The following is a 26,562-nucleotide window of genomic DNA, read 5'->3' as shown; positions in this document are numbered from 1 at the left end:
AAAACTAACAGAAACAAGTCAAGCAGACAGGCGTTTCGGCTAGTGCCTTCATCACTGTTACTGAGGCAAAACTGGAATCTGTGTAATCAATGCATTAACAAAAAAACAAAAGGCATGTATTTATTTGAATGTTTATTTTATTGTCTATTGAATTGGAATGCCACACTTAACTGATATTAGTTTAAATGTAATTTTTTCCCCAGTGCGAATTTGGGACCTTTTTACCCTCTATAAAAAGTTGCACAATACAATTTCAAAGGGGGAGGGGGATTCAAAAGCCTTTCATTCCTGCCTTTCACCTTTTAGGCATGGGTTCCAATCTGGGGGGTCTAGGTGGGGCAGCGGGTAATTCGGTAGACTATCCTCCCATCTCGGTAGGGCTTGATAGCACAGACAGAGAGATAGATAGACAGCAAGCAGTTTCACCAGCCTCTCATTCATGCTTATTGGCTTTCTCTGAAGGTGAAAATCCTGTGGGGCTAATGGTTTAATGTAATTCACAAGACTTTTGCTCAGGTCACAAGTGAAATACATTTGGTAGGTCAGTGGTCTCAAATGCCTAGCCCCAAGAAGAACAGACAGTGGACTTGCAGTGTAATCCGCATCACACAAAAACACACGCACCGCAACAGTTTGAGGCCACAGAGAGACTGAAAGGGGGGAGGGTCTGTCTCGCTCTCTCTCTGACTCTCGTGCAGGGGAAACGCAGAAAAATAAAGTGAACTGCAATGTAAATGTTTGTCTTGAGACTCAGAAGAGATCTTCGTTGTACACAATCTGGTTCCTCTTGTCTCTGTGGGATCCTTTAGCACTGTTCTGAACCGCTGGTGTGAGAAAGAAAGAGAGGAGAGGCAGAAAATCAGAAAAATAATCTGCGATTCAGTATGCATCTTGATACGTGTGAAAGTCCTGATGGGCTACTTGTGTGATGCGCAGGAAGATTAAATGATCATTTAATGATGGACTATTTTGTTAGAAGTCAAAAATTAAACGAGATATAAAACACAACGTATTATTTATCCATGAGCCATTCTACAATAAGCTAAGATGTTGAGATTCTGTTCTTGTATCATAACACAAGCGATACATACCTCTATTATGATATAATATCCCTTATAAAGGTTTACCATAGTAATTTTGCAGTTTTACCATGCTTTTCCCATGGTTGTATTATGTATTTACGGGAACCTGGTTTGCAAATGTTTTTAAAGGCTTTATCGTACCTTTCTGTGCTTTACAATGCTTTCACTGCTTTATTACATGTTGCTACGCTTTTACTAGTGATAATATTTATAAGGGTTCTCATGTAAAGAAAGTAGAACGTTCCTCAATACACTAAGGTGTTAAGGGTGTGTGAAGCAAGCTGTTTAGGAGAGCTCTGATATTTTGGTTTGAAATGAAAGACCGGTTCTTACCTAGAGGGGCCCAGACAGACGTCCCTGTTGCAGCTTCCAGCATGGGCTGCTTACGAGCGATACTAACTTTCAAAATCACATCACCGACACACCTGCCATTCAGCTGGGAGAGGGAAAAGAGAGAGGGAGCGGGGGGGGGGGGGGGTAGAGGTAGAAAAGAGGGGGGAGAGGGTTCTCTTTCAGGGATTGCATATTGGTATAAACTCAGACACAAGTTTTGCAAGGGTATGGAGATTAAAAACGCCAAGAGACCAAAATTCAATGACATATGTTTCAACTACAAGGCTTTTTATTTTACTTTCTTGTAGTATTTAAACATAATTTCACACTGCAGTTGTAGTTATAGTAGATGAGGCTGGGGTCAGATTCAAAATCGAATTCAGTGAACCTCACCTCTGCGATGGCCTGGTCAGCTGACTCCATCTTCTCAAAGGTGATGAAAGCACAGCTAAAAAAATAAAAACAGAGATTAAATACTGAGACAACCCAAACGCACTGTCAAAAAGACATACACACAGAGACAATCACACCCTCACGAGACAGACACACGAAGACAGAGACAGACGCACACAGACACAGAGAGAGTAGTGTGCAGTGTGAGTCTCACTTCCTCTGAGGGTCCATGGACAGGTCTATGATGTTGCCGCACACAGAGAAGGCTGCTCTCAGGCTCTCATCGCTCATCCCCACTCCGTACACATACAGCGTGTTCCCCTTCCGAGGGGGGCGCCGATCCGGGAACGAGTCCGAGCCTGGGCAAGAGGGGGAAACAAAAAAATAATTTTAAAAAAAAGAGTGCGTCATAAAAACCAGGGTAAAGCACTGCAGTTGAGTTTCAAATATTAGCCAAGTGTTAAACGTTTGAGTTTTGCCTGAACTTTGTTGAAAGAATGCAGGTTAAAAAATAGACCTTGGTGGACTATCGAAACTAGAAAATAGGGAAAAGAGAATTGATTTTAAAGACGCCTTGGTTTGCACTGTTTTAAAGCAGGCTCAGTGATAATGTTGCTAGTGCTAGCAGGAAGAAAGACAACGTATTTTAGACTAATTGACAGTGATAAGGATAATTAGGCTGCTGCTGCTGCTAACAACAGGTACAAGAAAGTGTTTGTATAATACTCACGTCTGAATGGTGCGTCTCTCTCTCTGTCTCTCTCCCGGTCCCTGTCCCCTCTCCCTCTGTCCCTGTCCCTGTCCCTGTCCCGGTCCCTATCTCGATCCAGCTCTCGGTCCCTCTCTCCTGTGTTCTGTAGCACTCCATCCCCACTCTCCCTGTCAGAGTCTCCAAGTGTGCGAGCGCCTGAGCTGACAAAACTGAGAGGGGAAGAAACAAACACAGAAAGAAAGGAAGAGAGGAAAAGAAAAAGGAAAAAGAACAAAGAGAAGTGAATAAAGTGAGGAAGAGATACAGAAACAAAGAGTAAGAAACAGAAAGGGTTATATATATATATATACACACACACACACACACACACAGTATATATACACACACATATATACACATACAGTTGTAGTCAAAAGTTTACATACCCCAATGGAAATGTATAATTTCTCAAACAAATATTTATAGGGAAAATCTTTTGTAGCAAAAGTTTAACTTTTTTGGATGAGGGAAAAAAAAGTTACAAGAAATAGATGTCTACAATTAATTATTGCAAAACTCCAAAAACGCCAATTCAAAAGTATTCATATCCTTTGATGCTATGATAGTATAAATGTCAATATGATAATGCAGAACCTAATTCTAGAAAAGTCTACAAAATGCTGGATTGTAGGTGAACATGCTTAGAGAGTTTAAATGGCATATTGCTGTCATTACCAATAAGGCAATATGGGAGAAAGTAAAGAGCTATCTGAAGACCTTTGGCAGAAAATGATTTATTGTCATAAAGCTGGATAAGGATACAAGAAGATTTCCAAGCATTTGAGTATCCCAATTTCAAGTATTGTTTCTATTATCAAGAAGTACAAGACTCATGGTACTGTCACAACGCTCCCTCGGTCTGGAAGAAAGAAGGTTCTTTCACCAAGAACAAGTAGAAGAATTGTGAGGAAGGTTAATAACAATCCGAGATTGACTGCCAAAGATATTCAAAGTGAATTGGCTGCAAGTGGGACTGGGGTTTCCATTTCAACCATACGTCAGGTATTGCATGGTGAAGGTCTCAATGGTCACAGGCCAAGGAAAAAGCCACTCTTAGGAAAACATCACAAGGACAATTGCTTAAAGTTTGCAAAATGGCATTTGAATGATGGATACGAGTTCTGATCAAAGGTTTTGTGGAGTGATGAAACAAAAATCGAGCTATTTGGTCACGCTGATAGTCGTTAAGTTTGGAGAAAGTGTGGTGAGGCGTACAAAGAAAAGAACACCATACCTACTGTCGAGCATGGAGGTGGCAATATCCTTCTATGGGGCTGTTTTTCCACTAATGGCAGAGGAAATATAGTTCCAGCACATGGTAAGTAGCAATTATTTTCATTTCCCTTGTCAGGGTATTAATACTTTTCAATTAGCATTTTTGGAGTTTTGCAAAAAAAAAAAAGAAATGCTGAAATAAATAATTGTAGACATCTATTTCTTGTAACTTTTTTTCCTCATCCAAAAAAGCAAAACTTTTGCTACAAAATATTTTTCCTACAATTGTTTTTGAGAAATTATAAATTTCCATTGGGGTATGTAAACTTTTGACTACTATATACACACACATACTGTCTTTTCAATACTTCTACAAGAGCTCACCCAATCCATTATACAGTAGTCAGTAATTCTCTGATGTGTCTTAATTACACTAAAGCACATTATGCAAGACCTTATCTACACAATGCTGTTTTAAGAAGTTTTAAAAGAATACATAGCAGGATCAGAATTAATTACTGAGTTATAAACTACACTAAAATGTTTTTTTTAGTTTACAATGTGTGTTCCATCCATCATGGTCTATTGCTGTTCCTGCTTCCATCATTATTGTTTTCCAAGTGAACTAACTACCCCAGAATGAGAAAGCTTCTGATAAAAGGCAGCAAGAGGAAGGTTTAGTGTGCAGTCAGGATGTGCCAGACAGGCCCTACCTCTCATACAGCATTTTTCTCTGGGGACGCTTTGAAGACTGCAGCAGAAAGAAAGAAAAAGCTTGTAAGTCTAAAAACACACACACACAAGCAAGCAACATATTCTCGCCCTTACCACCTCAGCAGACAAACACAGACAGACAGACACCCCCTACCCTCAGAGCTCTTCTTGTCAGCATACACAGTCACTCCCTCTCACCTTATAGCCATCCTTGTCAGCACACAGACAGACACACCTCCCTCTCTCCCCTCAGCAGACACAAAGACAGAGACACACACCCTCACTCATTCTCTTACCTGTCCTCCTCAGCACACTCTCCATTCTCTTTCCCTCCTCCACAGAACACACACACACTCCCCTCCCCTCAGAGCTCTCCTCCTCAGCAGACACACACTACCCCCTCCTCATCAGACACTCCCCCTCCCCTCCTCAGCAGACAAACACACACCCCCTCCCCTCCCCTCCCCTCCCCTCCTCTCCTCAGCAGACACACACTTGCACCACGTCCCCTCACCTCAGAGCTCTCCTCGTCAGCAGACACGCTACGTTGAAAAGGCTGAAAGGTTGGCACTGGGCCTTTCTCTGGGTCCTGTGTGGGGAGAGAAAGAGGCAGAGTGAGAGAGGAGAGGGACACTTTAGAATGGAACACCCTGAACAGAACCAAAATAAAAGAGGAGGGGGGTTGCAGTGACATTAACCACAGAACTACAGCACTACGCCAGTTTCATTTGTATAGCACGCTAATAAAGAAGCTTGTGTTTTTGGGTAGCTAGCTAGGCACCACAGTGGTTAATCATTCAATGAATGTTTGATTGAGGCTGGGTCAAAATAAATGCCATGCTAATCAATAATCAATTAATAGTCGATTCTTTTGCTGCATCCTTAGCTCTCTGTCTGTACCTTGAGTTTACCCTCCAGGGTGCGAGAGCGCTTGAACCCTGAGTTCTTGTTCTCTGCTTTGATTGCACTTATGGCTCCGGTCTTTATTAACATCTTCGCCTGCTCTGTTGCTGTGGCTGTGTCCACAGTCGGCTGGTCTGAAAGTGCTGAGAGACAGAGAGAGGTTACAAATCACAAAACAACTTTCAAAAGTCATTGCCGCTAACAAAACAGTGTGTTGCACTTTACATAAGGTCTCAAAAGTGCAGTTTTGTATTTTCATTTTAAAATATGACATGTGGTACTGCTTTACGTTAAAGAAAGTTCCCAGTTTCCATGCCTTAATCACAGGAAATCTGTTACTTTTCCACTTCTGGGTTCATTTAACCTCAGCAGCGCCATCTTCTGGGTTTTACAGGCTTAAATCAAAATATATTTGAGCAAGTGCAATTAGAAGCACTCAGAATGATAGCTAAAAAACAGCACTTACTTCTCTTCAGCCCTCCCTGCGTGGCCTGACTGGTCGAGCTCTGTTTCTTTAAAGCCATCAGCGCCTTTTTCTGTGATAAAACACCACAACAATAAAGCAGGGATGGAAATACGACTCCCATTGCAGAGCAGTCTGACCCATTTCTGGTTTTACTAAGAGATTAGGAAGACACTTGTTACCTATACAGTGTGGCTAATCAAGCACATATTAAAAGTACCTAAGAGAAATTCTGTCCCCATGAGGAGGCTGTGTGGTCCAGTGGTTAAAGAAAAGAGCTTGTAACCAGGAGGTCCCCGGTTCAAATCCCACCTCAGCCACTGACTCATTGTGTGACCCTGAGCAAGTCACTTCACCTCCTTGTGCTCCGTCTTTCGGGTGAGATGTAATTGTAAGTGACTCTGCAGCTGATGCATAGTTCACACACCCTAGTCTCTGTAAGTCGCCTTGGGTAAAGGCGTCTGCTAAATCAACAAATAATAATAATAATATAAACCTCTGCGCACTTTAAGGTCGGCTCACGCCGGACTTTTGTGCCTCCCAATGGTAAAACTGAAAAGGAGAGGAGAAAGTGCGTTTTGTTTTAATGCTCCCAAGCTGTTGAACTCTTTGCCTTCCTCTATTAGAGATGCTGCTTCGGTCAGTATTTTTAAATCAAGATTAAAGATTCTGTTATCTATTTTTATCTGCTAACTTTGTATTTTATTTGTTCTTATTTACTTTATTTTGTCCTATTTAGATATTTGTTATTTATTGTTATTATTAATATCATTGTATTTTGTTGATTGTGTGATTACACTGTTCTGTCTTGTTTCTTGGTCATGATGCATACTGTCTGTATGAAAAGCGCTATATATATATATTTATTATATATATATATATATATATATATATATATATATATATATATATATATATATATATATATATATATATATATATATATAATAAATATATATCTCCCTTAAGAAAGATATGTACAACATATCGAAACGTTGGGCAGCTGGCTCTTTGAGCTAAAATATATAAATTATATTATATATATATATATATATATATATATATATATATATATATATATATATATATATATATATACACACACACACACACTATTTATTTACACTTATTTCATTTAATTATTTTATATATTTGTCCCTATTTCGTTCCCTATATTAGTATTTACTGTTACATTTTACATTTTATTCTTAATTTATTTATTTTGTCTTTGATATTGTTTATTATGCAGCCACTCCTGTTTATTTATTTATTTATTTAAACACAGCTTTTTTCCTTACATTACAATTGTAGTGATTCAAAATGGTTGTTTTTGTTAAAGTTCTAATGCCACCTTCGAATGTAAACATCAATCTCTCTTTCCTACTTTCACCTGAAGAATAGACCTTTGATCTCTTGAAAGCTTGTGATTAATTATTGTTTATTTAGTTCAATAAAAGGTATCACATCTCCTTCTCTTTGTCTGAAGCTTTACTGAAACTAAACTGGGTTGTTTTTTGGATGATTAATAATAATAATAATAATAATAATAATAATAATAAATTACAACCCACTTAAATTAGATGGATAAAGTAATTGTATCAATTAAATATGCGATTAAAACCGAGATTAACTGAGATACATTATTTTCCCTCAAGATTAATCGTGATTGATTTTTTAAATCGCTCGATAGCCCTAGTAATTTGTAATTAATTGCAATTACAGTGTATTTGTAATTGAAGGTTCAAGCATTATCATTCACAGTTCCATGCTGTGTTTCACGTTGAGTGTAAAAACATGCTCGTATTTTCAACCCCTTTTAGTGTCCCCATTGGTTTGAAAAAACGTTCTATATAATGTTTGTGTATTTGTACCTGCGATTACTGGTAAACTATAAACAGAGTAACTGTGTAGCGAGTTATGTTACTTTTTCGTGTAATTGTAATCATAATTGCTATTGTAATTGTAATTGTAATTTAATAAAATAGCATTGTAATTTCAGCAAACAATGATGCTGTCATTGTGTGCATGTAAATTCTGACCCCCGGTCTGACACAGGCAGAGACCATGCATAATAATGAAGAAAGTACATTGTATTGTCAAATTGAACAGCATTTGCGTGGCATTTTCTGTCTGTCTGCAGCCTTAATGAAATTAAACTTTGGAAGATTGTAATAAACTTACAGAAACATCAAAAAAAGAATCGTACCATTGTCAAAATAACATCAAATAAAAATTGACGCTTACTTTCTTTTTGAGCTTGGCATATTTTTTCTGCAGCGATTCCTCTTCGTCGGTTAGACTCGTTGGAAACAAAACCATTCTGCAATAAACACTATTTTGTTAATTAAATTAAATGTACGTCTGCACCTAGATGTACATTCGCTGGTCAAGTTAATTTAAAAACACAGGCAACGTACCTGTCTGTTATTGTTTATCAACTCTCATTGAAGACAAAAAACGAGCCCCGGAATGTGACGTCATTATGTGTGCGCGAAAAGTTGACGGAAAGGATTTATGTGTTCAGAAAACGGAAAAAAGGGGAGTTAATCTGCCTAGTAACAATGCTTTGTTTTTTTTGTTTTAGTTACCTTTCTATATCAAGCAAAGTAAATAATGTTTTAATGTGTTTAATAAACTCGCTGTAATATTTTGAACTGGACGGTGTGGAATGTGTTGTTGATGTTTAGTCATTTCAAGTGACGTCCTTGTAAAATAAAAAAAATAAAAATATAATCACGAAAAAACAGTGAGCTGTCCATAAATTACATTTAATAATTTGCATGCTATTATTCACTGAGTAAGGTTTTGCCCCTCAGTGCGGTGGGGGATACACATACACTTCCGCCCCGATAGCAAACTGTTCCGAGTCAAAGGTCGAAGTGACAGCAAGCTGAAGTGATGATAATCGAAGATGGGAAGCGAAACAGACAGGATGGGTACGCAGATTGTATACCGTTATCATGCAATATATAAACATTAGTTACAGGCTTGTACACGAGAATACCAGCCTACTTAAACTAACTACTGACAAATACTGCTGTGTTTACCATGACAAATGTAAAGACAATGCCAAAGTTTTAACACTGACAAAAACTGTCATGCAGAATTCGAACACAAAATATATTATTAGTGTTGTTGTTTTTCACATCGGCAAGGTATATATATATATATATATATATATATATATATATATATATATATATATATATATATATTCTTGGGTGATTTGTTTATTAACTTAAAGTCGGTACGTACACGATTGTGGGATTAAAATTAAAATAATGTGTGTTTTTGGTTAGCTACTCGTTAGATTATTATTATTATTATTATTATTATTATTATTATTATTATTAATAATGTTATTATTATCATTTAAAAACACAAACCGGTATGCTTTTTTTTTTTTTTTTTTTTAAAACAGATTCATATAAAAAGTAGTTGAATCAAGCATTAATACCTGTTCCTAAGTGCTCCCCCCCCCCCCCCCCCCCCAAACTGTTGAAACCTTACAACACATAAGCTTGATTAAGCATCGGCACCTAGTTGTTTCTTAAACTAGGCTGACAAACATTTCTTCCCAGTTTTGCCTCCAATGGACGGGGCCGATCTCCCCCTGTCGCTGCTGCAGATGGGCTGTTCCGGTGGCTTTGAGCTCATCTCTCAAGAACAAACCAACTGCCTGCTCCCCCACAGCACTGTGAGTATGCATGAGTGCAGGGGGTGAATCTGTAGTGTGGGGATAACACTGCTATCATAGCAGGATATATGGACTCCTCTATTTTATCCCCATGTGAAGGGGATATAGTGGAGACGGTCGTACCTACATATATGGGATGCTGTGTGGTCCGGTGGTTAAAGAAAAGGGCTTGAAACCAGGAGGTCCCCGGTTCAAATCCCAGCTCACTCTGACTCATTGTGTGGCCCTGAGCAAGTCACTTAACCTCCTTGTGCTCCGTCTTTCGGGTGAGACGTTGTTGTAAGTGACTGCAGCTGATGCATAGTTCACACACCCTGGTCTTTGTAAGCTGCCTTGGATAAAGAGGTCTGCTAAATAAACAAATAATAATATATCTGTAGAGCCGATTGGCATGGAACTTGATATTAACTTTATTTAGAATATCTCGATGACGATATCGGGTCCTGGGATTGTATGGAGGTGTCTGTACAATCCGTTTCTCTTTATGCAACACTTACATTCATGTATACATCTGGAGAACCGCTTATCAAGTTATGATTAAAGATTGAATTGCCTTCTGTGGTGGAACCAGCTACCGGAGAACTTCAGGACTGCTCCGTCTCTCACAGCCTTCCGCTGCCTCCTCAAGACCCCCCTGTTTAGCCAGCACTTGTAGATCTCTTGATCTGACCCTATGCTGGACTTGCCTGACCTCAGCACCTCGTGACTAGATCCTCAGCTGATGCACAATCCTTGCACTATTGCACTGTGTCATTGTAGATATAACTTGTTGCAATCCTGACTTGTTGCATCCTGGTTCAGATTATATTTTAGTAGTATTATTTGCACTAACTGTAAACTATACTCTATTTAAATATTAATCGTGCATTGTAACACTGTACTGCCCTGTAACACCAGTAAATCGCCTCAGATTAAGGTGTCCGCCAAATTAATAATAATAATAATAATAATAATAATAATAATAAACTGCTCTTCAGTTTTAGTTGCCTATACATATATATATATATATATATATATATATATATATATATATATATATATATATATATATATATATACACAGTACTGTGCAAAAGTTTTAGGCAGGTGTGAAAAAATGCTGTAAAGTAAGAATGCTTTCAAAAATAGACATGTTAATAGTTTATATTTATCAATTAACAAAATGCAAAGTGAGTGAACAGAAGAAAAATCTACATCAAATCAATATTTGGTGTGACCACCCTTTGCCTTCAAAACAGCATCAATTCTTCTAGGTACACTTGCACACAGTTTTTGAAGGAACTCGGCAGGTAGGTTGGCCCAAACATCTTGGAGAACTAACCACAGTCCTTCTGTGGATTTAGGCAGCCTCAGTTGCTTCTCTCTCTTCATGTAATCCCAGACAGACTCGATGATGTTGAGATCAGGGCTCTGTGGGGGCCATACCATTACTTCCAGGACTCCTTGTTCTTCTTTACGCTGAAGATAGTTCTTAATGACTTTCACTGTATGTTTGGGGTCGTTGTCATGCTGCAGAATAAATTTGGGGCCAAACAGATGCCTCCCTGATGGTATTGCATGATGGATAAGTATCTTCCTGTACTTCTCAGCATTGAGGAGACCATTAATTCTGACCAAATCCCCAACTCCATTTGCAGAAATGCAGCCCCAAACTTGCAAGGAACCTCCACCATGCTTCACTGTTGCCTGCAGACACTCATTCGTGTACGGCTCTCCAGCCCTTCAGCGAACAAAGTGCCTTCTGCTACAGCCAAATATTTCAAATTTTGACTCATCAGTCCAGAGCACCTGCTGCCATTTTTCTGGACCCCAGTTCCTGTGTTTTCGTGCATAGTTGAGTCGCTTGGCCTTGTTTCCACGTCGGAGGTATGGCTTTTTGGCCACAAGTCTTCCATGAAGGCCACTTCTGACCAGACTTCTCCGGACAGTAGATGGGTGTACCAGGGTCCCACTGTTTTCTGCCAATTCTGAGCTGATGGCACTGCTGGACATCTTCCGATTGCGAAGGGAACTAAGCATGATGTGTCTTTCATCTGCTGCAGTAAGTTTCCTTGGCCGACCACTGCGTCTACGGTCCTCAACGTTGCCCGTTTCTTTGTGCTTCTTCAAAAGAGCTTGGACAGCACATCTCGAAACCCCTGTCTGACTTGAAATTTCTGCCTGGGAGAGACTTTGCTGATGCAGTATAACTACCTTGTGTCTTGTTGCTGTGCTCAGTCTTGCCATGGTGTATGACTTTTGACAGTAAACTGTCTTCAGCAACCTCACCTTGTTAGCTGAGTTTGGCTGTTCCTCACCCAGTTTTATTCCTCCTACACAGCTGTTTCTGTTTCAGTTAATGATTGTGTTTCAACCTACATATTGAATTGATGATCATTAGCACCTGTTTGGTATAATTGTTTAATCATACACCTGACTATATGCCTACAAAATCCCTGACTTTGTGCAAGTGTACCTAGAAGAATTGATGCTGTTTTGAAGGCAAAGGGTGGTCACACCAAATATGGATTTGTTTTAGATTTTTCTTCTGTTCACTCACTTTGCATTTAGTTAATTGATAAATATAATCTATTAACATGTCAATTTTTGAAAGCATTCTTACTTTACAACATTTTTTCACACCTGCCTAAAACATTTGCACAATACTGTATATATATACAGCAGTGTGGAGTAGTGGTTAGGGCTCTGGACTCTTGACCGGAGGGTCATGGGTTCAATCCCCGGTGGGGACACTGCTGCTGTACCCTTGAGCAAGGTACTTTACCTAGATTGCTCCAGTAAAAACCCAACTGTATGAATGGGTAATTATATGTAACAATAATGTGATATCTTGTAAGTCGCTCTGGATAAGGGCGTCTGCTAAGAAATAAATTATTATTATTTATTATATATATATATAGAGATTATATATATATATATATATCTAAAGACACTCTGACTGATCTAGTCTGTGTTACATGTTACATGTATCTATGACAGGCAACTAGAATTGCAGCAATGGTTTGGCGCAGAATGATGAAACCGTGCATTTGATCATTTTTAATGCAGCTGCCCCAAGGTTTGCCGCCCTTTGCCCTGGATCTGGTCTCGGAGGTGGAGAGGCGCTTCCTGAGCGATCCAGAATGGCTTCCCATCCACAACTTCGAGAATGCCTTTCAAAAATTCCATAAGTAAGTTCCCACATTTCGCTGGAGACCTGGGTTCTAATCTGGGGGAGGGTTAGGTGGTGGTAAATGTTAATGCATTAGATACAAGCCTTTCACCTTTCTCTGGAGACCTGGGTTCTAATCTGGAGGTCTGGTTGGTATGTGGTGCTGGTGGGGTAATGTTAATGCACTAGACTAGCCTTTTTCTCAGGGCTTTAGTCTGGGGTTGCCCATGTGTGTTTCTCTGGGTTCCAGTGTGGGGTTGCCCATGTGTGTTTCTCTGGGTTCCAGTGTGAGGTTGCCCATGTGTGTTTCTCTGGGTTCCAGTGTGAGGTTGCCCATGTGTGTTTCTCTGGGTTCCAGTGTGGGGTTGCCCATGTGTGTTTCTCTTGTTTGTGCTGCAGGGTTTTCAAACGCTCGCAGTGCTTTGACTCCCTGCTTCATGTGGAGCCCAGCCCCGTACATTCCACACTGAAAGTGGTGAGGAACCCGACGACTGGGGAGCTGCTGGACTTTCAAGAGGTTTGTGTGTCTGTGTGTCTGTGTCTGTCTTTGTGTCTGTGTCTGTGTGTGTGTCTGTCTGTGTGTGTGTCTGTGTGTGTCTGTCTGTGTGTCTGTGTTTTTGTGTGTGTGTGTGTGTGCGTGTGTGTGTTTGTTGTGCCTCGCTACAGAGAAGGACAATCAGGCTAATCCTGTTATTTAATGGCATTAGCTAAATTGAGCAGATTTATTAGAATTAAAATACATTTATAAAAGCCTAAATTGTGGAGAGAGAGAGGAAGGGAAACTAGGATTGAGAGGGAGACAAAAATAGGTACAATTGCATTCCTTTTGTGAAACCCTTTGCAGTTGTGTCACTGTGTGCGTTTGTGTTGTGTTGTGTGTAGGAGCTGCTTGAAGACACCGGCCTTTCTTCCAAAAACTCGCTGTCCCTCCAGCGGCCCCCCGGACCCCCCTCTCAGGGGGTGAGAGGCAGCACCACCAACTACCCCTTCTGGCCAGGTACGTATCCCTCCGCCACTGACACAGAGCCGGGACTATTTTCCTACGCTAAGAAACACTGATGATGACACTAGCCAGGCAGACGAGAGTTTCAGCTACTGCCTTCGTCAGTGTTACATTATTATTATTATTATTATTATTATTATTATTATTTAGCAGACTCTTTTATGCAAAGCGACTTACAGAGACTAGGGGGTGAACTGTGCAGCACAACTGCTGCTGCAGAGTCACTTACAATAGGACCTCAGTTTTACGTCTCATCCGAAGGACAGAGCACTTCATCTGTGTTATTGAAGGGAACATTTCTTCAAAAGTTTTTTTTTTTTTTTAAATGGTTCCAATGTTACTTTTAGGGGGAATGGATGAACCAAATTTGGACCAAATTAAAAAGAAAGGACAGCTTGAAGAAGATATTGACTTTGATAAAGGTAAGAAAATAAAATATTTCAACAAACACTGCTTGAAATGACCATGTTCATATTCGTTCATATAGCAGAGTGTATAAATTACTGCATCAAAAAGATATCATGCATAGGAAACCAGTGCATGAATGACATCTAAAATCAATAGTGCACATTCTACTGTACAAAACAGGGTTTCTCTCCTGACACAGTCTGTCCTGTAGGGGGCAGTACAAAGCAGTTTAAACCCTTGATTTAGGTCACTGATTTTAAAATCCACTCGGATTACAGGCAAGCCCACAGGTGCCCGGCCAGACTACAGGGGTCGCTGGTGCACGGTGAGCCGAGGACACCCTGGCCGTCCGAACCCTCCCTGCCCCAGGGCAGCGCTTGGCCAATTGAGCGCCGCCCCTGGAAGCACCCGTCCTCAGTTGGCAAAGGAATAGCCTGGACTCGAACTTGCGATGTCCAGACTATAAGGCACATCCTGCACTCCACACGGAGCGCCTTTACTGGATGCGCCACTCGGGAGCCACAACTGACAGATTTACAGCATTGGTTTTACTTAGCTGATGGGAAGTACCTAACAGCATAACCTCAGTCTCATTACAATTTAGGTGTAAAACATTTTGCGACATCCAACTTTTTATATCAGAGATACAGGTAGTAAGAACAGAGGCAGCAGCATCAATATCAGGTTTAGAATGAATATAGATCTGAGTGTCATCTGTGTAAAAATGATAATTCAGACTGTCTGATCTTAATATGTGGCCGAGGGGAAACATATAAATACTAAATATCACAGGGCCCAGGATAGAGCCTTGTGGGACCCTGATGTTACTGACCCAACCTCAGAACTAAACCCGCCCAATTACTTCCTTTGATTTAAATTCAACATATTTCATTATATATCCGAGCATTTTGTTGGCCTTTTTTTTATAGCTTCCCAACATTGTCTAGATGAAGACATTTCTGAGTCAACATAAACTCCTAGGTCTTTTTCATAGATTCCTTCTTCAATTTCAGTATCTCCCATATGGTATTTATAATGCACATTTGTATTGCCTGCGTGCAGTACCTTACACTTTTCTGTATTAAATGTAATTTGCCATGTGCCTGCCCAGTTCTGAATGCTGTCTAGATCATTTTGAATGACCTTTGCAGCTTCAGCAGTGTTTGCCACTCTTCCAATTTTTGTGTTGTCTGCAAATTTAACAAGTTTGCTTACTATACCAGAATCTAAATCATTAATGTAGATTAGGAATAGCAGAGGACCTAATACTGAGTACTGTGGTACTCCACTGGTTACCTCGCTCCATTTTGAGGTTTCTTCTCTAATCAGTACTTTCTAAATAAACCATGTCATATGATTTGCAATTATCCATTGTCGATGTCGCATCCTCGAAAAAATCAAGCAGGTTAGTTAGACATGATCTCCCTTTCCTAAAACCATGCTGACTGTCTCCCAGGATACTGTTACCATATAGGTAACTTTCCATTTTGGATCTCATTATAGTTTCTCTAAGTTTACATATACTTAACTATGAGTTTTGGTCAACTGTTTTCTGGAGTGATGAAACAAAATTCTAGCTATTTGGTCACACTGATTTGCACAAGAGAAGTCTTCAGAATTTGAATGAACTGGAACAATTTTGCGTTGAAGAATGGTCAAAAATCACTAAAGAATCATGCCAAAAGCTCATTGACAAATATCCTAATTGTTTAAAAGAGGTTATTGTTGCTAAAGGCGCCTCAACTACCTATTAATTTCATTTTTCTTGTCAGGCTATGAATACTTTTGAATTAGCATTTTTGGAGTTTTGCCAAAAAAATATATAAATAAATAATTGTAGACATCTATTTCTTGTAACTTTTTTTCCTCATCCACAAAAGCAAAACTTTTGCTACAAAAGATTTTTCCTATAATTCTTTGTTTTCAAGAAATTTCTAGAAATGATAAATTTCCATTGGGGTATGTAAACTTTTGACTACAACTGTATGTATGTATGTATCTATCTATCTATCTATCTATCTATCTATCTATCTATTTTTTTAATTAAAATTGTATTTTGATTTTCCAGATCTTCTCTCCATTCCTCCAGGATTCAAAAAGGGAATGGATTTTAGGAAGAAAGGTTTGAAATCAAATAATTTTCTGTTTTATACATTAAGTACTGTGTTACAAACATTCTAGCAGCTATAGCAATCCAAAACAGTGTGCTCTAGTCTAGCTGCTATAGTCAATCAAACACTGTGCTCTAGTCTAGCTGCTGCAGTTAGCAATCAAACACTGTGCTCTAGTCTAGCTGCTGCAGTCAGCAATCAAACACTGTGCTCTAGTCTAGCTGCTATAGTTAGCAATCAAACACTGTGCTCCAGTCAAACACTGTGCTCTATTCTAGCTGCTATAGTCAAGTCAAACACTGTGCTCTAGTCTAGCTGCTATAGTCAATCAAACACTGTGCTCTAGTCTAGCTGCTATAGTCAATCAAACACTGTGCTCTAGTCTAGCTGCTATAGTCAATCAAACACTGTGCTCTATTCTAGCTGCTATAGTCAATCAAACACTGTGCTCTAGTCTAGCTGCTATAGTCAATCAAACACTGTGCTCTATTCTAGCTACATTAGTTAGCAATCCCCAAACACTACATTATAGTCAAGCTGTTGTAGTTAGCAATCCCAAACACTGTGTTATAGTCTAGCTGCTATAGTTGCTGTAGTGTATGTAACAACTTGATTAGGAAATTCACCCGCTATTGAGTGTATCTGAATCTGGGTGTGTGTGGATGCAGTACCAAACTTTTGTCATACATCCTAGGCATTTTAGATTGTGTTTGGCTATGATCCACAGGTATACAAATGTACTTGTAGGTGTTTACTACGAGATTATGAGATCCCTCTGTAGGTGTTTGTATGGGATATGTGTGTGTGTGTTAATAATTACATATTTAAAGTATTTGTTTATTTTTCTCCGTTAGACCCCAGTGCACCTCCCTCCTCTCTCAACCTCCTCTCTCTGCTGTCCACTCTTGATGACATCATCGACCTGGGACAGGAGGAGGAAGAGGGAGGGAAGGGGAGAGGAGGGAAGGAGGAACTGTCTGCAGGCAAGACTCTGCCCAGATCAAATAGTTTGGAAGAATTCGGTCTACAGGTGACACAAAAGCATCTTTCTGTCTCTCTGCCTCTGTTTTTATTTGTAACACTTTAAAACAATGGCTGCAATGGCTGCACTTCAAAATGGCCACAATTTCATAACGAATCCTGGTGGAATAGCAGCTAATGTGATGAATTTAGTCGTTCGTGTGGTCTTTTTATTTGTTTATTTATTTGATTGAATGATTTGTTTTCAGTTGGATATTGCTCAGTGTTTGTTATACAGCACTCCCTTGCTAATACAGACACCGTTATGCTGTGCATACGGATATGTCGGACACAACGTATGCCCCCCCCCCAATAATCTCCAATTAAGTGTGACGCTAGATCACTGTGAATTGAGAGCTTCTGAATTGGGGGGGTGTATGGAGGCTCTCTGTATCCTGAACTGCCCCTCTCTCCCCTCTCTAGAGCTCTGTTGCCCCCCCGGAGTCTGTCCCGCCCTTCCTTGTCCCCCCATCTCCTGGGGCGGGTGAGAGGGAGAGAGAGCGCTGGGCAGTGCCGGTGGATATCAACTCCCCCTGCACAGACTTCTACAAGAGAATACCAGAGCCAGCATTCAAGGTACTGACTCTGTGTGTCTGTGTGTGTGTGTGCTTCTACATGAGAATACCAGAGCCAGCATTCAAGGTACTGACTCTGTGTGTCTGTGTGTGTGGGTGGGTGTGTGTGTGCTTCTACATGAGAATACCAGAGCCAGCATTCAGGGTACTGACTCTTTGTGTCTGTGTGTGTGTGTGTGTGTGTGTGTGTCTGTGCTTCTACATGAGAATACCAGAGCCAGCATTCAGGGTACTGACTCTGTGTGTGTGTGTGTATGTCTGTGTGTGTGTGCTTCTACTTGAGAATACCAGAGCCAGCATTCAGGGTACTGACTCTGTGTCTGTGTGTGTGTGTGTGTGGGTGGGTGTGTGTGTGCTTCTACTTGAGAATACCAGAGCCAGCATTCAGGGTACTGACTCTGTGTGTGTGCGTGTGTGTGTCTGTGCTTCTACATGAGAATACCAGAGCCAGCATTCAGGGTACTGACTCTGTGTGTGTGTGTGTGTCATTGTGTGTGTGTGTGTGCGAGTGTGTGTGTGTGTGTGTCTGTGTGTCTGTGCTTCTACATGAGAATACCAGAGTCAGCATTCAGGGTACTTGTTTGTGTCTGTCTGTCGGGGTGTCTGTGTCTCTGTCTGTGTGTGTGTCTGTCTGTTTAACTGTGAGAGTGTCTGTCTGTGTGTGTTTCACTGTGAATGTGTGTGTTGTAAGAGGAGTAAGGGGTGTATGTGTGTGTGTGTGTGTGTGTATATATATATATATATATATATATATATTGGTATGAAGTATTTATTTATTTTTTTATATAAAGTTCTACAGTTATTTACTGCTTCACACACAAATTACATGAAATGGTAACAAATTTTTCAACAGTTCTGCAGTGTTACCAGATGACGAATGCAGCAAAATTCACTACCAGACAAACTGGGCTTCTCTGCACTCATTCATTCCCATATGATCTGTTAAAAGCTACCGCTGTAGAAGCTGGGGGCACAGCGAGCAAAACGTTAGCGTTATTGTCTATCAACACAGTTCCGGTGTCGTCTTAATTTGTGGATTTATTTGACTTGTCTGTGTCACTGTGTTTTGGAAGAACGATGAGATTCAAGGTATATGGTTGTTGTCCAATTAACAATCCCAACTTTCTGTTGCTGTTGTCTGTGCCTGTTTGATGCTGACAATGAGGGTGTTGCCCACGAGTGCACGTGACAAACATCAGCTGTCTCGGGGAACGCTGCGTTCACAGCACAGCAAACAGAAACTTTTAGGACAGCTGGACCTAAGCCAGTTAAAAGTGGCTAGTATAAACAGGGTATTTGTGTCTCTGTGTCTGTGTCAGTGTCTGTGTGTGTGTTATTCTATCTGTCTTCCTATGCATCTTTATATGTCTGAGTGTGTCTCTCTCGCCCCTTTATTTTTCAGTTGAATCCACTTAATTTAAATGTTTATTTTTTTATTTACTCCTCTCTCCCCTCACCCCCTCCTCCTCTCCTCTCTCCTCTATAACCCCCCCCCCCCCCCCTCCTCAGTGGCCCTTTGAGCTAGATGTGTTTCAGAAGCAGGCGATCCTGCACTTGGAGAATCACGACTCCGTGTTCGTCGCTGCACACACGTCCGCTGGGAAGACCGTGGTTGCAGAGTACGCCATTGCGCTGTCGCAGAAACACATGACCAGGTGAGACAGCTGAGCGTTTGCTTGGCTGCTGTAGAGTTTATACATTTTTCATATAGATTTACTATAAAACCCGCTATAGAATTACAGTAGCTACCCAACATGGTTCCTAAATAAAGTTCAAATTTGCTGGTGTAAAGAGGGGTGTGGCCGGATGATGCAATGAGTTGTTTCTGCTTTCTGATAGGACAGTCTACACCTCACCCATCAAGGCCCTGTCAAATCAGAAGTTCAGAGACTTCAAGACCACATTCCAGGATGTGGGTCTGCTAACTGGAGATGTGCAACTGAACCCAGAAGCCTCCTGTCTTATTATGACCACTGAGATACTGAGGTACATACCTGCAATACAATGTGGTGTTTAATACCTGCACTACAATATACAGTGCTCCCTTGCTATAACGCGGGTCCCTGGGGACACACAATATGAGCGTTATAACCGAAGAGCGTTGTAAACGGGGGAGGGGGTGGGGGTCACCGCGGGACACATAACACACATCTGACTAAAATACAAAATAAAATAACTCCCTCTCTATAATGCACATAGTGTGAAGCAAAAATGTGGCTTAAGGTGAATTAACCATGTATAAAGCACCATGTAATCAACGCTATATTTTTTACGAAAAAAAAAATAATAATAATAAAAGGTAACATTCCCACTCGTGGATCATTTTAATTTGCAGTTTTTAAACTATAATAGCCTGGTTAAACGGCGGTCAGGAGTTCAGTTCGAAGCAACAGACAAGCAAACCAAGTGCGAGGAGAGCGGGTCGGGAGAGGGGAAGAGGGAATGGGCTCGCCCCAGGTTCAGCTGCTGGAGTGGGGCTGAAGCGTCTCGTCTCCCAGAGAAAGCCGCAGCAAAAAAGTAAATACATTAAGAAAGATAACCACGTAACAGGCCTAATATTTATTTAGTTATAACACAAATACTGATTAAGATGTTATAACGTGCCAGCGCAGCATTTCTTCAGATCAGATACTGTATCAAAAGGGAGAGACAGAAACTGAAGTTAGACTGAGAAGTTGTTTACAGTTTGAACAACACCGGTATTGTATTTACTGTAGAAATATTGCATGAATCACTAGCATAGGGAATTGGGGGACATGCTGTAGGAGCGTTATAACCGAGAGCCTTATAGTGAGGAAGCACTGTAGTGTTTAATGCCTGCAGTACAATATAGTGTTTAGTATTTTATTGTATTTTATTTTATAATCGGACCATTTAAATAACATATTTAAATAACAGTATACACATAATATAGAAGCAGCAATTTTAAAGTTACATTAAAACCCACTAAGATAAGAAAGCCATTTTATAAAAGTGCGTTTTTAGTCTTGACTTGACTTAATCCCTGCAATACAATATAGTGTTTAATACCTGCAATACAGGACTCTGTGCTATAGTGTTTAACCCCTCCATGTCTCTCTCTCTCTCCAGGTCAATGCTGTACAATGGCTCTGATGTTATCCGAGATTTGGAGTGGGTGATATTTGATGAGGTGCACTACATCAATGATGCAGAGGTACTGTCTGTCTGTCTGCCTGCCTGTGTGACTGCCTTTCTGTCATTATCATGTGTGTCTGTCTCTCTCTCTCTGTCACTCTCTCTCGCTCTCTCTGTTTTATATTGTTTTCTCAGAGGGGTGGTGTGGGAGGAGGTGCTGATCATGCTGTGTCTCTCTCTTGTTTTCTCAGGGGTGGTGTGGGAGGAGGTGCTGATCATGCTGTGTCTCTCTCTTGTTTTCTCAGGGGTGGTGTGGGAGGAGGTGCTGATCATGCTGTGTCTCTCTTGTTTTCTCAGAGGGGTGGTGTGGGAGGTGTTGATCATGCTGTCTCTCTCTTGTTTTCTCAGAGGGGTGGTGTGGGAGGAGGTGGTGATCATGCTGTGTCTCTCGCTTGTTTTCTCAGAGGGGTGGTGTGGGAGGAGGTGCTGATCATGCTGTGTCTCTCTTGTTTTCTCAGAGGGGTGGTGTTGGAGGTGCTGATCATGCTGTGTCTCTCTCTTGTTTTCTCAGAGGGGTGGTGTTCGAGGTGCTGATCATGCTGTGTCTCTCTCTTGTTTTCTCAGAGGGGTGGTGTGGGAGGAGGTGCTGATCATGCTGTGTGTCTCTCTCGTTTTCTCAGAGGGGTGGTGTGGGAGGAGGTGCTGATCATGCTGTGTCTCTCTCTTGTTTTCTCAGAGGGGTGGTGTGGGAGGAGGTGCTGATCATGCTGTGTCTCTCTCTTGTTTTCTCAGGGGTGGTGTGGGAGGAGGTGCTGATCATGCTGTGTCTCTCTCTTGTTTTCTCAGAGGGGTGGTGTGGGAGGTGCTGATCATGCTGTGTCTCTCTCTTGTTTTCTCAGGGGTGGTGTGGGAGGAGGTGGTGATCATGCTGTGTCTCTCTCTTGTTTTCTCAGAGGGGTGGTGTGGGAGGTGCTGATCATGCTGTGTCTCTCTCTTGTTTTCTCAGAGGGGTGGTGTGGGAGGAGGTGCTGATCATGCTGTTTCTCTCTCTTGTTTTCTCAGAGGGGTGGTGTGGGAGGAGGTGCTGATCATGCTGTGTCTCTCTTGTTTTCTCAGGGGTGGTGTGGGAGGAGGTGCTGATCATGCTGTGTCTCTCTTGTTTTCTCAGAGGGGTGGTGTTGGAGGTGCTGATCATGCTGTGTCTCTCTCTTGTTTTCTCAGAGGGGTGGTGTGGGAGGACGTGCTGATCATGCTGTGTCTCTCTTGTTTTCTCAGGGGTGGTGTGGGAGGAGGTGCTGATCATGCTGTGTCTCTCTTGTTTTCTCAGAGGGGTGGTGTTGGAGGTGCTGATCATGCTGTGTCTCTCTTGTTTTCTCAGAGGGGTGGTGTTGGAGGTGGTGATCATGCTGTGTCTCTCTCTTGTTTTCTCAGAGGGGTGGTGTGGGAGGAGGTGCTGATCATGCTGTGTCTCTCTCTTGTTTTCTCAGAGGGGTGGTGTGGGAGGAGGTGCTGATCATGCTGTGTCTCTCTTGTTTTCTCAGAGGGGTGGTGTGGGAGGAGGTGCTGATCATGCTGTGTCTCTCTCTTGTTTTCTCAGAGGGGTGGTGTTGGAGGTGCTGATCATGCTGTGTCTCTCTCTTGTTTTCTTAGAGGGGTGGTGTGGGAGGAGGTGCTGATCATGCTGTGTCTCTCTCTTGTTTTCTCAGAGGGGTGGTGTGGGAGGAGGTGCTGATCATGCTGTGTCTCTCTTGTTTTCTCAGAGGGGTGGTGTGGGAGGAGGTGCTGATCATGCTGTGTCTCTCTTGTTTTCTCAGAGGGGTGGTGTTGGAGGTGCTGATCATGCTGTGTCTCTCTCTTGTTTTCTCAGAGGGGTGGTGTTGGAGGTGCTGATCATGCTGTGTCTCTCTTGTTTTCTCAGAGGGGTGGTGTGGGAGGAGGTGCTGATCATGCTGTGTCTCTCTCTTGTTTTCTCAGAGGGGTGGTGTGGGAGGAGGTGCTGATCATGCTGTGTCTCTCTTGTTTTCTCAGAGGGGTGGTGTGGGAGGAGGTGCTGATCATGCTGTGTCTCTCTCTTGTTTTCTCAGAGGGGTGGTGTGGGAGGAGGTGCTGATCAGGCTGTGTCTCTCTTGTTTTCTCAGAGGGGTGGTGTTGGAGGTGCTGATCATGCTGTGTCTCTCTCTTGTTTTCTCAGAGGGGTGGTGTGGGAGGAGGTGCTGATCATGCTGTGTCTCTCTTGTTTTCTCAGAGGGGTGGTGTGGGAGGAGGTGGTGATCATGCTGTGTCTCTCTTGTTTTCTCAGAGGGGTGGTGTTGGAGGTGCTGATCATGCTGTGTCTCTCTCTTGTTTTCTCAGAGGGGTGGTGTTGGAGGTGCTGATCATGCTGTGTCTCTCTTGTTTTCTCAGGGGTGGTGTGGGAGGAGGTGTTGATCATGCTGTGTCTCTCTTGTTTTCTCAGAGGGGTGGTGTTGGAGGTGCTGATCATGCTGTGTCTCTCTCTTGTTTTCTCAGAGGGGTGGTGTGGGAGGACGTGCTGATCATGCTGTGTCTCTCTTGTTTTCTCAGGGGTGGTGTGGGAGGAGGTGCTGATCATGCTGTGTCTCTCTTGTTTTCTCAGAGGGGTGGTGTTGGAGGTGCTGATCATGCTGTGTCTCTCTTGTTTTCTCAGAGGGGTGGTGTTGGAGGTGCTGATCATGCTGTGTCTCTCTCTTGTTTTCTCAGAGGGGTGGTGTGGGAGGTGCTGATCATGCTGTGTCTCTCTCTTGTTTTCTCAGAGGGGTGGTGTGGGAGGAGGTGCTGATCATGCTGTGTCTCTCTCTTGTTTTCTCAGAGGGGTGGTGTGGGAGGAGGTGCTGATCATGCTGTGTCTCTCTCTTGTTTTCTCAGGGGTGGTGTGGGAGGAGGTGCTGATCATGCTGTGTCTCTCTTGTTTTCTCAGAGGGGTGGTGTTGGAGGTGCTGATCATGCTGTGTCTCTCTCTTGTTTTCTCAGAGGGGTGGTGTGGGAGGAGGTGCTGATCATGCTGTTTCTCTCTCTTGTTTTCTCAGAGGGGTGGTGTGGGAGGAGGTGCTGATCATGCTGTGTCTCTCTCTTGTTTTCTCAGAGGGGTGGTGTGGGAGGAGGTGCTGATCATGCTGTGTCTCTCTTGTTTTCTCAGAGGGGTGGTGTTGGAGGTGCTGATCATGCTGTGTCTCTCTCTTGTTTTCTCAGAGGGGTGGTGTGGGAGGAGGTGCTGATCATGCTGTGTCTCTCTCTTGTTTTCTCAGAGGGGTGGTGTGGGAGGAGGTGCTGATCATGCTGTGTCTCTCTCTTGTTTTCTCAGAGGGGTGGTGTGGGAGGAGGTGCTGATCATGCTGTGTCTCTCTTGTTTTCTCAGGGGTGGTGTGGGAGGAGGTGCTGATCATGCTGTCTCTCTCTTGTTTTCTCAGAGGGGTGGTGTGGGAGGAGGTGGTGATCATGCTGTGTCTCTCTTGTTTTCTCAGAGGGGTGGTGTGGGAGGAGGTGCTGATCATGCTGTGTCTCTCTCTTGTTTTCTCAGGGGTGGTGTGGGAGGAGGTGCTGATCATGCTGTGTCTCTCTCTTGTTTTCTCAGAGGGGTGGTGTTGGAGGTGCTGATCATGCTGTGTCTCTCTTGTTTTCTCAGAGGGGTGGTGTGGGAGGTGCTGATCATGCTGTGTCTCTCTCTTGTTTTCTCAGAGAGGGGTGGTGTGGGAGGAGGTGCTGATTATGCTGCCTGATCATGTGCGCATCATCCTGCTGAGCGCCACTGTGCCAAACACCCTAGAATTTGCAGACTGGATTGGGTAACTGTCCTTATCAATACAGCGATGCATTGAAATAGCTATCAATGCTGCTCAATACAATCCATCTTTCAATACAGCTCAATACAGTCCAGCTATCAATACAGCTATGCATCAATACAGCTATCAATACTATTCAATATAATCCAGCTATCAATAATACTCAATACAATACAGCCCAGTACAATACATTCATACAGCTATCACTACAGCTATCAATACAGCCCAGTATAATACATCCCTGTCTCCGTCTATCCTGTGCCCAGCATGCTGGAGTTGACAGACAGGATCGGGACGGGTACCTAACTACCAGTGCAGCTATCCATCTATATATCAACACAGCTGAGATATATATATATATGCCTCAGCTGAATCAGCTTGTCACCCCCCACCCCCCCCTCTCTCTCCAGGCGTATCAAACAGAAGCAGATCTTTGTGATCAGCACTGTGAAGAGGCCGGTCCCTCTGGAGCACTTCCTCTACACAGGAAACAGCAACAAGACTCAGAACGAGCTCTTCCTGCTGCTCGACGCCAACAACAACTTCCTCACCAAGGGGTGAGCGGAGAGAACTGTCTTCCTGTCTGTCTGCTTGCCAGCCTGTCTGTCTCTACCTGCCTGTCTCTGTCTGTCTGTCTTCCTGTCTGTCTGCTTGCCAGCCTGTCTGTCTCTACCTGCCTGTCTCTGTCTGTCTGTCTTCCTGTCTGTCTGCTTGCCAGCCTGTCTGTCTCTACCTGCCTGTCTCTGTCTGTCTGTCTTCCTGTCTGTCTGCTTGCCAGCCTGTCTGTCTCTACCTGCCTGTCTCTGTCTGTCTGTCTTCCTGTCTGTCAGGGATGGAAATAAAACTCCCATTCCAAAGTAGTTTGATCCATTCCTGGTTTTACTACGTATTTAATAAGACACCTGAGCTTGTTACTTGTTATTGAGAGTGTGAAGGCACCTGTCCATCTGTCTGTCTGTCACCCGTCCATTTTTCCACAGGCATACAGTAGCTGCAGGTCACGGTGATCCTCTTTCACGTTACTGATGGTTAAGTGTGTATTCAGAGCCGTGTCAGTGTGTGTGTGTGTGTCAGTGTGTATTTCAGCGTGTATCAGTGTGTTTGTCTGTGTGTGTTTCTTTTTGCAGGTGTTTGTTTGTGTTTCTTTGTGTGTCAGTCAGTGTGTTTCTACGTGTGTGGGTGTGGGTGTGTGTTAGAGGCCTGTGCACTGGCTGATGTGTCTGTTTGTTTCCTCTCAGGTACTACGCTGCAGTCGAAGCCAAGAAGGAGCGAACCAGCAAACATGCCCAGTCATTCGGTGCCAGACCTGGAGCACACAGCTCTACTAGCAGCCAGGTGGGGGAGTGGAAGGGAGCAGGAAGGGGGTAGGGAGAGAGGGAGGAGGAGGAGGCGAGAGGGAGGGTAGAGGGGGGAGAATGAAGGAGAGGGAGCAGGACCTGTACTGCCAAGCAGGTGAGGAAGGAAACACGAGTGGTAGTGGAAGAGGGGACACTCTAGTCTCCAAGTTTTCGCTCCATCTCACTCCCCTTCTCTCACACTCTTTCTCTTTCCCCCTCTCCCCCTCCCCCTTGCCCTCTCTCTCTCCCTCCCCCTCTCTCTGTCTCAGGATCGCTCAGTCTGGCTCTCCCTGCTCCACTCTCTCTCTAAGAAGGACCAGCTGCCCGTGGTTTGCTTCACGTTCTCTCGTTCCCGCTGCGATGAGAACGCCCGCGGCCTGGCCACGCTCGACCTCACCAGCAGCGCTGAGAAGAGTGAGACCCACGTGTTCTTTCAGAAGTGCATCACACGACTGAAGGGCTCTGACCGACAGCTACCACAGGTGAGAGAGAGGGAGCGAGAGAGAGAGAGGG

General features: G+C 42.8%; 2 protein-coding genes across 4 annotated transcripts in view; one reads left to right on the top strand and one right to left on the bottom strand.

The window, feature by feature from the left end:
- Nucleotides 1-119: 119 nt before the first annotated feature.
- Nucleotides 120-8,591, bottom strand: LOC117962311 (negative elongation factor E-like). 3 transcript variants are annotated; one of them, XM_034919344.2, is made up of 11 exons: nt 8,272-8,591; nt 8,099-8,174; nt 5,858-5,927; nt 5,389-5,534; nt 5,003-5,077; nt 4,488-4,525; nt 2,539-2,729; nt 2,023-2,167; nt 1,809-1,863; nt 1,416-1,518; nt 120-824 (listed from the first exon to the last, which is right to left on the bottom strand). In XM_034919344.2, the coding sequence occupies exons 2-11, from the start codon at nt 8,171-8,173 to the stop codon at nt 751-753; spliced, it is 972 nt and encodes a 323-aa protein (XP_034775235.2). In that variant the 5' UTR covers nt 8,174; nt 8,272-8,591; the 3' UTR covers nt 120-750. The 3 variants fall into 3 exon arrangements, with proteins under 3 accessions (XP_034775235.2, XP_034775233.2, XP_034775234.2); XM_034919342.2 differs by having other exon boundaries at nt 5,858-6,009; nt 8,099-8,591; XM_034919343.2 differs by having other exon boundaries at nt 8,099-8,591.
- A 91-nt stretch (nt 8,592-8,682) lies between these two features.
- The window catches only part of LOC117964940 (superkiller complex protein 2-like), a 33,025-nt gene continuing 15,145 nt past the window's right edge, over nt 8,683-26,562 (top strand). The window contains exons 1-16 of the mRNA XM_059010467.1: nt 8,683-8,790; nt 9,436-9,551; nt 12,600-12,721; nt 13,102-13,219; nt 13,585-13,699; nt 14,053-14,127; nt 16,182-16,235; nt 17,079-17,254; nt 17,668-17,820; nt 19,329-19,474; nt 19,659-19,805; nt 20,910-20,994; nt 24,609-24,715; nt 25,123-25,269; nt 25,951-26,047; nt 26,319-26,531. Of these exons, the coding sequence (XP_058866450.1) occupies nt 8,766-8,790; nt 9,436-9,551; nt 12,600-12,721; nt 13,102-13,219; nt 13,585-13,699; nt 14,053-14,127; nt 16,182-16,235; nt 17,079-17,254; nt 17,668-17,820; nt 19,329-19,474; nt 19,659-19,805; nt 20,910-20,994; nt 24,609-24,715; nt 25,123-25,269; nt 25,951-26,047; nt 26,319-26,531 (1,896 nt within the window). The 5' untranslated portion in view covers nt 8,683-8,765. The remainder of the gene's footprint in view (nt 8,791-9,435; nt 9,552-12,599; nt 12,722-13,101; nt 13,220-13,584; nt 13,700-14,052; nt 14,128-16,181; nt 16,236-17,078; nt 17,255-17,667; nt 17,821-19,328; nt 19,475-19,658; nt 19,806-20,909; nt 20,995-24,608; nt 24,716-25,122; nt 25,270-25,950; nt 26,048-26,318; nt 26,532-26,562) is intronic.

This window comes from Acipenser ruthenus, chromosome 41, assembly GCF_902713425.1.
Source record: "Acipenser ruthenus chromosome 41, fAciRut3.2 maternal haplotype, whole genome shotgun sequence".
NCBI classification, from domain to species: domain Eukaryota; kingdom Metazoa; phylum Chordata; class Actinopteri; order Acipenseriformes; family Acipenseridae; genus Acipenser; species Acipenser ruthenus.
Note: the sequence above shows the minus strand (reverse complement) of the source record. Positions and strands in the feature narration are given on the sequence as shown.